Source organism: Eretmochelys imbricata, chromosome 1 (genome assembly GCF_965152235.1).
Source record: "Eretmochelys imbricata isolate rEreImb1 chromosome 1, rEreImb1.hap1, whole genome shotgun sequence".
Lineage (NCBI taxonomy): Eukaryota > Metazoa > Chordata > Testudines > Cheloniidae > Eretmochelys > Eretmochelys imbricata.
In genome coordinates, this window is record NC_135572.1 from 200,690,561 (window position 1) to 200,706,116 (window position 15,556).

A 15,556-nucleotide genomic window follows, 5' to 3' on the forward strand; every position below is an offset into this window, starting at 1 on the left:
CCACATTCTGTAGACTACTCTGCAGCCATAAATCTTCTCTCAACCTTTTTAGTGCTGGCGACCCCCCCTTTGGGCTTAAAAATAATTGCCTCCCCCAAGACCTGAAAAAATTGGGACCCCTCACCTTAGATATCATTAAGTAAATTATGAATAATACTCAGGGCCGACATTAAGGGAAGGCAAGCAGGGCAATTTCCCAGGGCCCCACAAAGCTAAGTTACATGCTTCAGCCTCAAGCCCCACCACCTGGGGTTCAAACACGAGCCCCACCACCTCGAGCTGAGGCATATAATTTAGCTTTGTGGGGCCCCCTGTGGTGTGGAGCCCAGGGCAACTGCTCTGTTTGCCACCCCTTAACACCAACCCTGCATTTTCGACCCCCCTAAACCCATCCCACATCTCCCCTGATGGTCACAACCACCAGCTTGAGAAATACTGCTTTATTATAAAGACAGATGGACCACAAGTTAAATTTGAAACAGATTTCTTATGATGAAACCTGTTCAGCATTTTCCCATTATCAGGTTGTAAGATAAGTAAATTACTACAGTGAAAAAAAGAAGGAAGCTAAATGGAATTACAAAAACACTATTAAACCTTACTAATCCTAATCAGCTCAAAGGCTAATTTTATTAAGATTTCTTTTTAAAATGATTTAATACATTCACTTGCCTCCTAGAACTTAAGACAGTTCATACTAGCCTATTTCCCCTCTCAATTAAGGAAGGGTGTTTTCTAGTGGTTACCGGAGGGGACTGGGCAACAGAACTCTGCCATCAACTTCCTGGATGACCTTGGGCAAGTTGCCAAGGGTTATTTTCAGAAGAACTGAGCACAGACAGCTCCACTTGAATTCAAACGGAGATTTAATGCTCAGCGCCTCTGGAAAAAAAAAATCAGGTTATTTGTGCCTCAGTATCTCAATGTGTAAAATGGGGGTACTAATACTGACCTACTTCAGAGGGATTGTAAGGCATAATTAGTGAATATTTATGAAGTACTTGGTTTCAGAGTGGTAGCCATGTTAGCCTGCATCAGCAAAAACAACGAGGAATCCTTGTGGCACCTTAGAGACTAAGAAATTTATCTGGGCATAAGCTTTCATGGGCTAAAACCCACTTCATCAAATGCATAGAGTGGAAAACGCAGTAAAGAGGTATAAATACACAGCATATGAAAAGATGGGAGTTGCCTTACCAAGTGGGGGTCAGTGCTAACGAGCCAATTCAATTAAAGTAGTAGTGGGCTATTCTGAACAGTTGACAAGTTGACAAGAAAGGAGGAAAAATCACTTCTGTAGTGCTAATGAGTTCAATGTAATCAAAGTGGCCCATTTCAAATAGTTGACAAGAAGGTGCGAGTATCAGCAGGGGGAAAATTAGTTTTTGTAGGGACCCATCCACTCCCATCTTTATTCAGTTACCACTACAGGCTGGGGACCAACTGGCTAAGCAGTTCTGCAGAAAAGGACATCGGGATTACAGTGGATACGAAGCTGGATACGAGTCAGCAGAGTGCCCTTGTTGCCTAGAAGGTCAATGGCATACTGGGCTGTATTAGTAGGAGCATTGCCAGCAGATCGAGGGAAGTGATTTTATTCCCCTCTATTCGACATTGGTGAGGCCACATCTGGAGTATTGCGTCCAATTTTGGTTCCCCCACTACAGAAGGGATGTGGACAAATTGGAGAGAGTGCAGCGGAGGGCAACGAAAATGATTAGGGGACTGGGGCACATGATTTACGCGGAGAGGCTGAGGGAACTGGGGTTATTTAGTCTGCAGAAGAGTGAGGGGGGATTTGACAGCAGCCTTCAATTACCTGAAGGGGGGTTCCAAAGAGGATGGAGCTAGGCTGTTTTCAGTGGTGGCAGATAACAGAACAAGAAGCAATAGTCTCAAACTGCAGTGGGGGAGGTGTAGGTTGGATATTAGGAAACACTACTTCACTAGGAGGGTGGTGAAGAATTGGAATGGGTTACTTAGGGAGGCGGTGGAATCTCCATCCTTAGAGGTTTTTAAGGCCCGGCTTGACAAAAGCTTGGCTGGAATGATTTAGTTCATGTTGGTCCTGCTTTGAGCAGGGGGTTGGACTAGATGACCTCCTGAGGTCTCTTCCAACCCTAATATTCTATTATTCTAATTTGATGGTGTCCAGTTTGCAAATTAATTCCAGTTCTGCAGTTTCTCGTTGGAGACTGTTTTTGAAGTTTTTTTGTTGAAGAATTGCCACTTTTAAGTCTTTTATTGAGTGTCGATGGATCCCAAGACCCTGTTGTGGCCATACATAAATCCTCCCAAAGTCCTCCCTACAACCTCCTCTCTCAGGACAAGATTACCATCCTGCCTGTCACTCAGGCCCACAACCTGGGCATCATCTTTGACCCAGACCTCTCGAGAATCTCACATTAAGTCTATGTTTAAATGTTGCCAATTCTTTCTGCATAACATTTCTAAGATGCAGCCTTTCCTATCCATCCCCAACCAAAGCTTTCATCCAGCCTCTTATCGTCTTATATCTTGATTACTGTAACATCCCTCTCTCTGGCCTTGACAAATGCCATCTTGCCCTGCTCATATCCACTCACAATGCTGCTCCAAAGACCATTCTCCTAGCCCAGGGGTCAGCAACCTACAGCTCCGGAGCCGCATGCAGTTCTTTGGCTGACCCCTTGTAGGCAGCTGTTTTTTGGGTTTTTTTTGATGGGGTGCAAGGTATAGGCTCTGGCCGGGAAGCGCTTACCACAGGCAGCTCCCGGCCAGCAGCGCAGCAGGGCTCTGGCCCCACGCCACTCCTAGAAGCTGCTGGCACGTCTCTGAGTGCCCCTCGAGGGGAGGGGGGAGGGAAGGCAGCGGGTCTCTGTGCACCCGCAAACACCGCAGCCGCAGCTCCCATTGGCCGGCTCCCGTCCAATGGGAGCTGTGAGGATGGTGCTGGGGCCGGAGCCAGGGCAGCGCGCAGAGCTGCCTTGCCCCCACCAGGGGCATGCAGAGACATGCCAGCAGCCAGCCGCTTCCGGGAGCGGCGTGGGGCCATGGCATGCAGCCTGCCTGAGCTCTGCTGCACTGCTGGCCAGGAGCTGCCTGTGGTAAGTGCCCCCCTGCCAGAGCCTGCACCTCCCACCCCCCTGCCCCAGATCAGAACTCCCTTCTCCACCCAAACTCCCTCCCAGACCTCGCACCCCTTCCTGTACCCCAGTCCCCTGCCCCAGCCCAGAGCCCCTTCCTGTTTATATTCAAACGTCAGACGTCACATTAAAAAGTATTGGTGAGTAGTAATAACTTTAATACATTCAATTATTATTAGTTGATAAATTCTAACTCTACAAGTAGCTTTGCATGTGGCTCTCGAAAGATTTTGGTCAAAGACAAAAACAAAAAAATAGCTCTTCTTCTTTGAAAGGTTGCCTACTCCTGTCGTAGCCCATCCCTAGGACTGTTTTACCTCTCTCCGTGAATCTGTTCACTGGCTCCGCATTCTCTATTGCATCTAAAACAAGCTGTCTGTCTTCACTTTCCAGGCCCACACTCCACTATCATCTTTCATTTGCTATTGAGCTCTTGCCTTCTGCCTCCAATCAGCCCACCTTCATCTATTTGTTAAGCGTTAAAACAAGTACCTTCATGCTTTCTCTTATGCTGCCTCATGCTTGGGAAGAGCTCCCCGTAAACACAAGCAAAGCTACATGGTCCTTCTTCAATTACCTGCGTAAGACTCTGTTTAATCATGAGAGACCACTGCCCATCATGCTGACTGGTAGTGACTCCTTTGTACTCCTGTCTATATTTATCTATTGTCTCTTCTCTTATACTTTGACAGTAAGCTCTTTGGGGCAGGGGACCTCCTTTTTTGTTCTGTGTTTTACAGTGCTTAGCACTACAGGGTCCTGGTCCATGACTGGGGCTTCAAAGTACTATAGAAATACAAAGAATAATAGAAGCTGCTACGCTGGCTCATCCTCATTGCCAGCTGTTGTTTACAAGCCTCCATGAGCTTCTTTCCAGTGATAGAACTAGATACCTGTAGAAGCACCTAGAAACAAGTTAAAAACAGAACTATTTGACCAGCATGCACTCAGTGGACCACAGCTTGAAAACTACTAGAAGGTTCTAGAAGGTTGTTGAGGAGAGATAGATTTGAGAGTAGAAATGTGTTCAAGCTGCAAAGATGGGCTCCAGAACCAAACTTCCACATAGTTTGGGAATGTTCAGATTGGGGGAATTGGTTCAGCCTAGTAATGAGAATGAAGTGATAGAGAAGGGCAAAACATAATTTAATGAATACTGGCGTTAAAGTTTGGCACAGGATTGCAGCTATATATACATATTTCCAGAGACAACCCGTGTCTGTCGATCGTGGGGGGCAGAGTGAGGGCAGCCGGCTTCAGCTGTATTACTGAGCATGCTCAGTTCAAGCCAAGCATTGCCTCTGCATACTTCCTCCCCAGCACACCTTTCTTCCAGGCCTTTAAAAATAAAATTCCCTGCCAGATAATCCCACACCCACCATCACCCTCTGCATGAAGCCCATCACTGAACTCATTTCCTGTCTGAACAAGAGTCCCCACCTCTCTGAATCTCTCCCCCTGCACTCTTCAATCAATTTTCTTCCCTTATATCAATGAAACCATTACCAACTCAATTTCCATTGAATCTGTCAGGCTCACTCAAAACAAAAACCTATCACCCACAATTTAATAACACTCACCCATCCAAATCTGATCTCAGCCCCAGAGCCAAATTACCCTCCTCCCATCAAAATCACAAAACTGGAGTGCACTGAGACACAGATTTGAACGAGGCTGATGTCTCCTCTATATCATGCTAAAATAAAACCTCATATGCGCCCACCCCCAAACTCTAGGGAAGTTACGCTCTAGAACCAAGCTTTGCAGCTTTCACCCATCATTTCTAGTCTCCAACCTTTTCCTTAGAAAAAGGTTTCTCCCTCGGTTCTGATCAACAGCAACTAACTGGCCTTGTCCTCAATGGAGGCAGAGCCATGCTACCTTCAGCATAGCAAAACAGCATGATAATCCTGTTCAACAAGGTTGCACCTAGTACTGTTTTTACACAATTTCATAGTACTTGGTGAGAAGTGGATTCTTTCAAAATGAAGTGGATAAAATTAATAAAGACAGTGTACACAGAACTCATAATATACAACTGGGCAACAGACCCATATCTTGAACAAACCTTATCAAAGCTATGTCTCTGCAAATAAAGGAGTGCCATCTAGTGTTCATAGTGGGGCTGAATGCTTCATTTAAATTCTGTCAAATTAGAGGCGTTATCCAATTTCCTATTACTTTATTTAAGACATATTTAGCATGTGAGTAGTAGCAAACATTGTATAGTAAACTATACTTAGAAAAATAATGAGTTAATAGGAGAAAGTCAAAGATGAAGGCTTTATAAAGCCAACATTTAGACATGCAATGTACACAAGCATTCTAGAAATTATAAGTGGCATGGACTGGGGTGTCCAGGCAGTCAAGTCTTCTTCACCCAGAAAACGTTTGAAACACAGGGGATGTGGTTGAGTCTTTATATCTTGTCTCCAAAAGTGCCAGTACCACATGCTTCAGAGGAAGATGCGAGAAATGATTACTTTTGGAGTAACCAACCGATAAGGGAAATTTCTTTCTTACTCCAGGCATGTAACAGTTATCATGAGTTCTGGAACAGAATGATTTTGACTTTTTGCATACATTTATCCTGTGTAATGAAAGTGTGGATGTTCTCATTATCCATATTAATATCTGCTAAGCTCCCATCCTTAATTATGTCATGTTAAATTAATCCTGAAGCACTTACATGAGAGGAAAGTGATCAGGAACAGTCAGCATGGATTCACCAAGGGAAGGTCATGCCTGACTAATCTAATCGCCTTCTATGATGAGATTACTGGTTCTGTGGATGAAGAGAAAGTAGTGGATGTATTGTTTCTTGACTTTAGCAAAGCTTTTGACACGGTCTCCCACAGTATTCTTGTCAGCAAGTTAAAGAAATATGGTTGGATGAATGCACTATAAGGTGGGTAGAAAGTTGGCTAGATTGTCGGGCTCAACGGGTAGTGATCAATGGCTCCATGTCTAGTTGGCAGCCGGTGTCAAGCGGAGTGCCCCAGGGGTCGGTCCTGGGGCCGGTTTTGTTCAATATCTTCATAAATGATCTGGAGGATGGTGTGGATTGCACTCTCAGCAAATTTGTGGATGATACTAAACTGGGAGGAGTGGTAGATATGCTAGAGGGCAGGGATAGGATACAGAGGGACCTAGACAAATTGGAGGATTGGGCCAAAAGAAATCTGATGAGGTTCAATAAGGATAAGTGCAGGGTCCTGCACTTAGGACGGAAGAACCCGATGTACAGCTACAGACTAGGGACCAAATGGCTAGGCAGCAGTTCTGCGGAAAAGGACCTAGGGGTGACAGTGGACGAGAAGCTGGATATGAGTCAGCAGTGTGCCCTTGTTGCCAAGAAGGCCAATGGCATTTTGAGATGTATAAGTAGGGGCATAGCGAGCAGATCGAGGGACGTGATCGTTCCCCTCTATTCGACATTGGTGAGGCCTCATCTGGAGTACTGTGTCCAGTTTTGGGCCCCACACTACAAGAAGGATGTGGATAAATTGGAGAGAGTCCAGCGAAGGGCAACAAAAATGATTAGGGGTCTGGAACACATGACTTATGAGGAGAGGCTGAGGGAACTGAGATTGTTTAGTCTGCGGAAGAGAAGAATGAGGGGGGATTTGATAGCTGCTTTCAACTACCTGAGAGGTGGTTCCAGAGAGGATGGTTCTAGACTATTCTCAGTGGTAGAAGAGGACAGGACAAGGAGTAATGGTCTCAAGTTGCCGTGGGGGAGGTTTAGGTTGGATATTAGGAAAAACTTTTTCACTAGGAGGGTGGTGAAACACTGGAATGCGTTACTAAGGGAGGTGGTGGAATCTCCTTCCTTAGAAGTTTTTAAGGTCAGGCTTGACAAAGCCCTGGCTGGGATGATTTAATTGGGGATTGGTCCTGCTTTGAGCAGGGGGTTGGACTAGATGACCTCCTGAGGTCCCTTCCAATCCTGATATTCTATGATTCTATGAGAGGCTGAGGGAACTGGGATTGTTTAGTCTGCGGAAGAGAAGAATGAGGGGAGATTTGATAGCTGCTTTCAACTACCTGAAAGGGGGTTCCAAAGAGGATGGCTCTAGACTGTTCTCAGTGGTAGCAGAAGACAGAACAAGAAGTAATGGTCTCAGGTTGCAGTGGGGGAGGTTTGGGTTGGATATTAGGGAAAACTTTTTCACTAGGAGGGTGGTGAAACACTGGAATGCGTTACCTAGGGAGGTGGTGGAATCTCCTTCCTTAGAAGTTTTTAAGGTAGGCTTGACAAAGCGCTGGCTGGGATGATTTAGTTCGGGATTGGTCCTGTTTTGAGCAGGGGGTTGGACCAGATGACCTCCTGAGGTCCCTTCCAACCCTGATATTCTATGATATTCTATGATGTGGCCCTGAGTCCCATGTGTCAATTATAGTTCCTTTTAAAACTATTTCCTTTTGTCAGTTTTTAATTTGACACCTTTCAATTTCATTGGCTACGCCAGGACTACTGGATTTCATTCCTGCATCTTCCATGGACTTTCTGGGTTACCGTGGGCAAGTCACTTAAACACTTTTACCTCAGTTTCCCCATTTAACAAACAAAAGCTTTACTGAGAGGTGCTTGTACTTCAGAAGTCACCACACAAGTTCAAAGTATTATTAACACTACCATATAAAAATAAAAAATCTATTTTAAAGGTGCCAACCAGCATGGCATCTAGGCACAAGTGTTAAAAGCACAGATGAGCCTGAACATCCTCAAGTTCTGGAGTGTTTAAAAGACAGAATTATGTATACTTAGACATGCATCCATTAAAAGGAGCGTGTATATCCCTTTTTTTATGCTCCTTAACAGTTTTTAAACAGACAATCATAACAGAAACCATTCCTGTAACCAACGTTTTGAGGCCTGTGCCCATCTCTAATTAAACAACTCACAGTACACAACCCAAAGGGATCACTTTCAGTAGTGCCTTTTTTAGTACTACCATTCAAGGGACTAAAGTTAGTTTTTCTAGGAGCCATATGGAATTGCACTGTCTGTAGGTGAGGGTTATTTTATTTCCAAGTTCCTTTTAGCTGCAGGACCAATTATATGCATATGAGTTTAAAGTTTGTAAGTATCCGGAGAGTTGATAGCCACAGTGCATAATGAAAGGCATAAAATTAGGATAACATTGCTCTTTCCCCTTTGATTTGGGGCATCCCACTCACCAGTTTTCTAAATCTTCATACCATACACACAACTGCTATTTATGAAGGTCTTTCATCCAAGAAAGAACACAAGCCAACCCAGTTTATACACTGTACATTAAGATGGGGATAAGGAGGGATGACTAAAACAACTGAGAAGTTTTGGGGGGGGGGGCAGCTCGGGGAAAGCAGTTGTGTAAAATATAGAAAGGATCTCAAATCACAAAATTCCAATCAGTATATAAAAAATTGCAACCCAAACACTCCAGTACTTGTATCACTTATGCAGTGGTCGCTAAAACAAAAGCACAGAATCACAGAGCCCACTCCTGCAAATACTACTAGGTACAATGCTTATTTCCATGAGTAGGCACATTTGTACAAAAGTAGCCTAATTAAACAGAAATTTAAGTTAATACCCTAATGAGCAGGCTCCGTTAGCAGAAATCTTTCTGTTCAGTTCTTCCAGGGTTGCGCCCTTTGTCTCACCAGCCCTTTATATCTCCTAATCAGGAGTAATAAAGTCCACATGCTTAAACTGACTGGGGCAAAAATACAGCTGCCTTCCCTCAGCCCAAGCAAGCTGTGAATGGAAGGAAGAGCTGTACCTCCTTGTCCACTGTTGCCTGACCTATTTACATACCTCCTTGGGTTTTCCCTAGTGTAAATTAGGGGCACGGTGTTTCCAGTCCACAAGGATCTCCTTCAGTGAGCCCCAAAGGATTTGTACAATTCTTCAGAAATGAAAGCAGGGATAAGTCACTTTCAGCACAATGAACATAGTGTGAAAGACTACTAGGGAGGAAGCATATTAGGAGACTGCTTTGGAAGAGAGTTGCTTTTTGTGTAAAGATAATCAGATCTTAAGAGAGTGGATTGCTCAGGGGTTTGATAATTTCAGGGTATAGAGCAGTAATTAAAACGTTGTTAACACCTGATTGTCATTTGGTAGTCATTTGGCTTTGGCATCAGACCTTAGGTTAAAATAACTAGTCAGTCTAGACTTTGCACTGCCAATTAACAAACTCCATAAGCTTCTTTTACTTTCAGTGATGGCTCACCCAATAAATCCTGGATCTCTTTCACTTCATAGCAACACTTGAAATGGATTTAAAGGAATAAAAATGATCTGAACAAATTTATTACAAATAAGGAACTGCACCAGGAGTCAGTGCTCCCAAAAGACAACTTATAAGCGATGCAACAGTTAATACAGGATTTAACCCTAGCAGATGTCTACTTTGTCTCCAGTGATGGCAATTACTTTACCCACATCATTCAGATGAGCCACAACTTTGCATGTATTAATTTTTTTTTTTTTTGAGGGCAGCAACTTCTGCAAAACTGAGCTACGATTTGGCTCATCCAGTAAGTTATTTGCACGTCACACAGGGTCCTGATTTTGCCACCTTTACATAGGCAGAGTAGTACTTTACTTGACATGTACTGTAGTCCCATGGGGTGGCAGTATTGACCCAAAATGAGTAATTGAAACAAGTTTTCTGTGGGTCAATCAGACAAACATAACGGGACAACATTTTGTTTGTTTGTTTGTTTGTGCATTCCTGCACCTGTCTTTTTATCTGCATGGATGCCAAGGGCAGAAGTCTGAATCTTTGTATCAGTTTATTTTCTAATTACACAGCCCAAAAATTCCAGGATATTAGCAGCCATATCTTCTACAGAGTACAAGGCCTGTCTGCCCAAAGGGTAACTTAGCAATACTAGAGTACATTAGTTCAGCATGGACCCCAATAAACTCTCCTAGTTGTTTATCTGAAGATTTACCAGCCAATGAGTTAATTAAGGCCCACAATTATGGCATTTTCTTTGTCTGTAATGGCTTTTTTAGCATATTGCACATATCACTTTATTTTCATTTGCACTGAAATGCTGCAGACAGGAGTAGTCATGAAACCAATGAGTTAGGAAACTCCTCTTTGTGGCTCATTTAGTCACAGAGTTTTCTAACTGAGAACTGGAGGAGTCAGAGGCCATGGCTCACATATCTACACTACTGTTAGTATTGGTAAGCTTCTCTGGTACATCAGTCGTGCTGAGCCCACAGATGCAAACCTTGATCAGGCAACAGAAGAGCACCTTGTCTTTTCATACCTTTTTCAAGAAGCCTCTTTGAAAAAGAAAATGATATCCTTTTAAATTACAGCTGGCTACTCCACAACAAAAGCACACAGAGCTGAGAACAATGTTGAGTAAAGTCTATTATAGAAAAGCTGGCCCTTGTCATACAAAGAGTTTTTACAGGTTCTGTAGGATGCAAATAATCTTGATTGCTTTTAAAGGTGCAAACAAATGGCCAGATCCTCAGGAGAGCTATGTCAATTTACACCATCTGGAGACTTCTGCAACAGCTGGAATTCCAAGTTTACTGTTGCTGTAACACATTGACATCTAGCTTAAGAAATTTACAAGATCACTGCAGTTAAAATCAAGTCAGAACTACAAGAGTAAAAAAAAAAAGCAAGATGATAATCAGAATGACAAGACAGTAAACTCTGACATCTCTGTGCTTTATGTCATATAGAACCAGGTTGTGATATTCAAAGGAACCTGAGGAAGCTGGCACCCAACTTCCATTGAACTTAATGAGACTACTCATAGCCTTAATATTAAGCCTGTGAGTAAGTGTTAACAGGATGGAGGGCTTGCTGTGTACTACTGGACAAGTCACTTTGCCTCTGTGTACCTCAGTTTCCTCATTTATCAAATGGGGATAATATCTGCCCACCTGAGTGTTGCAAAGATTGTTTGCAATGAACTTTGAAACTGACAAGCACTAAGAACTATTATTTTAAGGAGTAAAAAAAATGAAGGCCCCAGTCCTCCAAGTGACTGCATGCAAGCAAACTACTGCACCCAACAATAGGTCCATTGATGTCAAAAGACTGTGTCACAAGTCACTTGCAGGATCAGGGAGTAAACCAATTGCTCCTACTGAATGGCATGCTACTGCATCTGGATTTGCTTTCTAGATTCACACAGTGTGACAGAGACATTGTTAAAAAGACATTTATATTTTTAAGAGGCATTTAATATTCCTACCCATCCTTGTGTGAGATTATATCAAAACGTATAATTTCTATTAAAAACAGTCAAACAAACACCATACTCAAACCTTCTGCTGACACACAAGACGATTCCTTTAGGGTGTTCACCACTGTACAATTTACTACAGGTGCAGATCACACATGTAGACAATGAAATCCCCAAATGTAACTGAGTTACTTCTCTTTGCCACTGGATGGCAATGTTTCAAACTGTTTATTGATATTAGCTGATCTCTAAACCAATGCATTAGCATAGAAAGGTATGTATTTAAAGAATATTTCAGAGTTCCTCCACTTCCCTTTGTTCACACCAAAATTATAGGCCCAATTCTACAATTTATAAAGACACAAATCTTAATGTACTGCTAGAAAGGACTGCAGCACTGGGCCCAATATATACTCTGAATATTTTTGCATCATAAATAAAACCAGTATGAAACTGATTCAGTTAAGATTTTAATTTTCATGGTTCCACAGCGACAGTGTGATTTGTAATAGTTTCTCTTCAGGGAGTTCTATACATGTTTTAATGAATGCCATCATAATTCCTATATACAGTTTTGTTGCAGTTACGCTGGTCCCAGGATATTAGAGAGACAAGGTGGGTGAGGTAATGTCTGTTATTGGACCAACTTCTGTTGATGAGAGACAAGCTTTCGAGCTTACAGACAGCTCTTCTTCAGAAGTTGGTCCAATAAAACATATTACCTCACTCACCTTGTCTCTATCATAATTCTTAGTTTATACTGCTGTCTGGGAGCAATGCTGTAGTAAAGGGTCTGTCCGACTTTCTGTCAGATTTTCAGGATATAATAATTACATTCAGGATGAATTTAGGTTTAGAGTATAAGATCTGAACGTACAGGAAGGAGCATTTTATTTTTAATTCAATATTCTTGAAACAAGCTGTTTTTAAATGAAAGTTGCCATTATTAACATCCTTCTGATGTTCAGACAGAACATTCACTTTTTAAGCAGGACCAGGTGTATAATGAGTTACAAGGTGTACAACTGCCACTCAATTTACCTTTCTGCTAAGACACTGCATGAATTTCAAATAATGCTGATACTTTCTTAAAATGGCTATTTTCACATCATCTAGTTTCTTAGCTTGTCCTCACACTATTTCAGGACCACTGCAGGAGGAGACTATGTATGTGAGTGGCTGGTAACATACAGGACTATGAGGGACAGAAAGAATTTAAATATTCTCCTGGAAAGGGTTGCGGGAGGCTTGTATAAGCTTCTACCTATTTATACAGCCTTCATCACGATAGTATCTGAGCACCACACAATCATTAATGGATTTTTTGTCCTCAACACCCCACCAAGGTAGGCAAGCATTATCCCCAATTTATAGATGGGGAACTGAGGTACAGAGTAAATTAAGTGCCTTGGCCCAAGGTTGCACAGGAAATCTGGTTGAGCGGGGAACTGAACCACTAGTCCCGTGTCCTATTCATTAGAACATCCCTCCTTCTACACAGTGGAGTTCTGCTCTTAGAGGGTTTAGGAGCAGGCACCTTCCTCAGATGCATAGCTATTAAACTCTTCTCCCACAGAGTTTAGGAGCTCAGCATGACAGACATCTCCCCCGCTGTACATCTTCTAAGACTCACAAGAGTACAACCCTGCACTGGCACTGCTTAGGAGCCTCTTTCCTCCTTGACCCCCTATACAGCACTCTGTCTCCTTCTGCCACTGCCTACCCCATGACTCCTTCATTTTAGTAGTCACCCAATTTAACAAAATTGTTTTGTAATCAGTTAACATTGTCACGGAATTCAGTGCTGTTCTCCCACATAACTTGACACAAAATCTAGGGCTAATGTCGCACATAATACAAGGGCCTTGCTTATAAGCATTATGATGTAAACAGAGTAACTCTGCTTCTGGGAACAAATATGGACTGCAGTGAGAAACTGGTCTTTTGTTACAGGAAACAGTAAAAAACAAAACAAAACAAAAAAAACGATGTTTCTTAAAAACAATGTGTGTCTACCTGATTCCACCTTACAAATAAAGGGATGCTTGGAAGCACACCACAGTCATAACAATTACAGATTGCTACAAAAGGGCGGGTTTCTATGTTGATTGATGTAACAGGACTGTTGCTGACAATTTATTTATTCATTTTTCTCCTGGGATGACCCAATAGAATTTCAACCATTTATTTAAAGATTGACAATGACTTTGATACTGAAGTGGGGAAAACTGATCCTACATTATGTTCTGCATTTTAGTTTATAAACAAAGCTTCTGACTAGGATGGGGGACCACAAGAGAAACTGGAGCTGTTTTAAGTAGGCTTTAAAGGCCAAATTATGCCCTAAGATACATAAACAGAGCTCTCATTGACAAAAATAGGAATTTTGCATACATATTTGAGGACAAAATTGGGTCTAAAGTGTCTTATCAGTATCAGTCTTGTGTTCCTTTTTAGACAGTAAGATTCAGCATTTTATAATCTTCAGACACTTGTTCATCAAAGTCCCTCAAAAAGCATTTTATAGTTTTGTTTGAATTATTAAACATGCGCCAGGCACTAATGGAATCAAAGTGCAATAGTTTCTTTTTTTAATCCGTTAATTGCCTCCACCTTGGAGAGGGGTTTGCACTGTCTCACGAGTTTCTAGTCTGTATGGAACTCCAATTACTTGTGCTTAAGGTCAGCCCTGCGTTAAAAGACCAATAAAGCATTAACAACAGGTCTGCTGTAGCTCACGAAAGCTCATGCTCAAATAAATTGGTTAGTCTTAAGGTGCCACAAGTACTCCTTTTCTTTTTGCGAATACAGACTAACACGGCTGTTACTCTGGAACCCCAAGAAATTTACCCACTTAGGTACCCAATAATATTTTGCAATTTCCTAGCACCATTTATTGGACAGTTTGAACATAATTTATAACCACTAATAGATTAAGCCTCACAACATCCCTGGGAGGTAGAGAAGTAAGACCAATGGAGAAATTAAGCCACAGAAGTGGAAGCAATTTTGTCTAAGGTCACGGAGCAAGGTATACAGAAGGTCTGACTAGATGATCACAATGGTCCCTTCTGGCCTCGGAATCTATGAAATCCAGGATTAGCAATACAAATAACAGATCTCAGTGGAGTTACACCAGGATTAAATTGGTCTACTAACTCCATACCATTTCTTGCTTTTTCCTCTTCTTTATTTTGTAGTACACCCCATACCTTACATTCTAAAGGCTAAAATTGGGCCTCAATTACTTTGTCAACACCAGGAAAATCAGTGCTCATATTAGAGCAACTGACACCAAACGTTCAGCAGCCACAGTTGTAGCAACAATATCAACTCTGCTGTAGAAAGGGCTGGAGCATTTTTACTACCATGCCAAGCCAGCAGCTTAAGGCAGGGACAGCTGCCTGGTGGCTGGCAATTGTTGAACTACAGGTACTAACTTTACCAGTGCAGATGCACTGGATGTCACAACATGACTCTTCTGCCTTGGAAGAGAATGCTTGAGAAGTAGTAAACCAAAGCTCAAAACAGGACTTGATACCAAGGCTCCTGATTCACCCGAGGTGGTGGAAGGATGGAGACCGGGGTGGGGCCTGCCCAGCACCCACGAGCCACATGCCCCCCCTGGGAGTGGTTTGCAGTGGGCTAGTTCTGCTGCCAACACCCCGCCGGGGCCCCTCACCCCACGTCTGCTGCAAGGCCCAGAGGGAGAAAGGGACTGGGCCACAGGGTCCGCGGTCTGGGGCCAGCGCGTCCTTCTGCATTGGGTTTGTACAGCGCCTAGCACCACGGGGCCGGGGCCGCTGCTGGACGTTGCGACAAGAGAGGATGCGCCAAAAACGAGAACAGCCACCGGCCGCTCCGGGAGCCGCAGGGCACGCGCTGACCAGCCGCCCCGTTACAAGCGGCCCGGCCGCTCCCCAGAGCGGAGACACCCCCAGCCCAGCCCAGCCCAGCCCAGCCGTGCCAGGGAGCGGAGCGGGACCGCAGGAGCAGAGGACTCCCCCCCCCACCTCCGCTCCATAGGGTCGGGGCGGTCCAGGTTACAAGAAGAAGCGGGGGAGGGGGGTGTTGTAACGTCCATCCCAAGAAGAGCCACCGCCCCCCACTCACCATGGTACCGTCCCCTCCGCTGCCGGCCTCGGGTGCAGCTGCCTGCAGCGTAAACTCAGCGAGACGCCTCCTCTGCCCAAGCCGCTTCCTGGCAACCGAAG

The 15,556-nt window shown here is 43.5% G+C and overlaps 1 protein-coding gene across 2 annotated transcripts in view; it reads right to left on the bottom strand.

Moving 5' to 3' along the window:
• Window positions 1–15,538, bottom strand: part of NME7 (NME/NM23 family member 7) — a 161,659-nt gene extending 146,121 nt beyond the window's left edge. The window contains exon 1 of one of the 2 annotated variants that reach the window (XM_077821882.1): window positions 15,456–15,538. In XM_077821882.1, the coding sequence (XP_077678008.1) occupies window positions 15,456–15,458 (3 nt within the window). In that variant the 5' untranslated portion in view covers window positions 15,459–15,538. Of the gene's footprint in view, window positions 1–746; window positions 841–15,455 lie in introns of those variants that run through there. The other variant, XM_077821890.1, reaches the window with a different exon arrangement.
• Window positions 15,539–15,556: the final 18 nt, after the last annotated feature.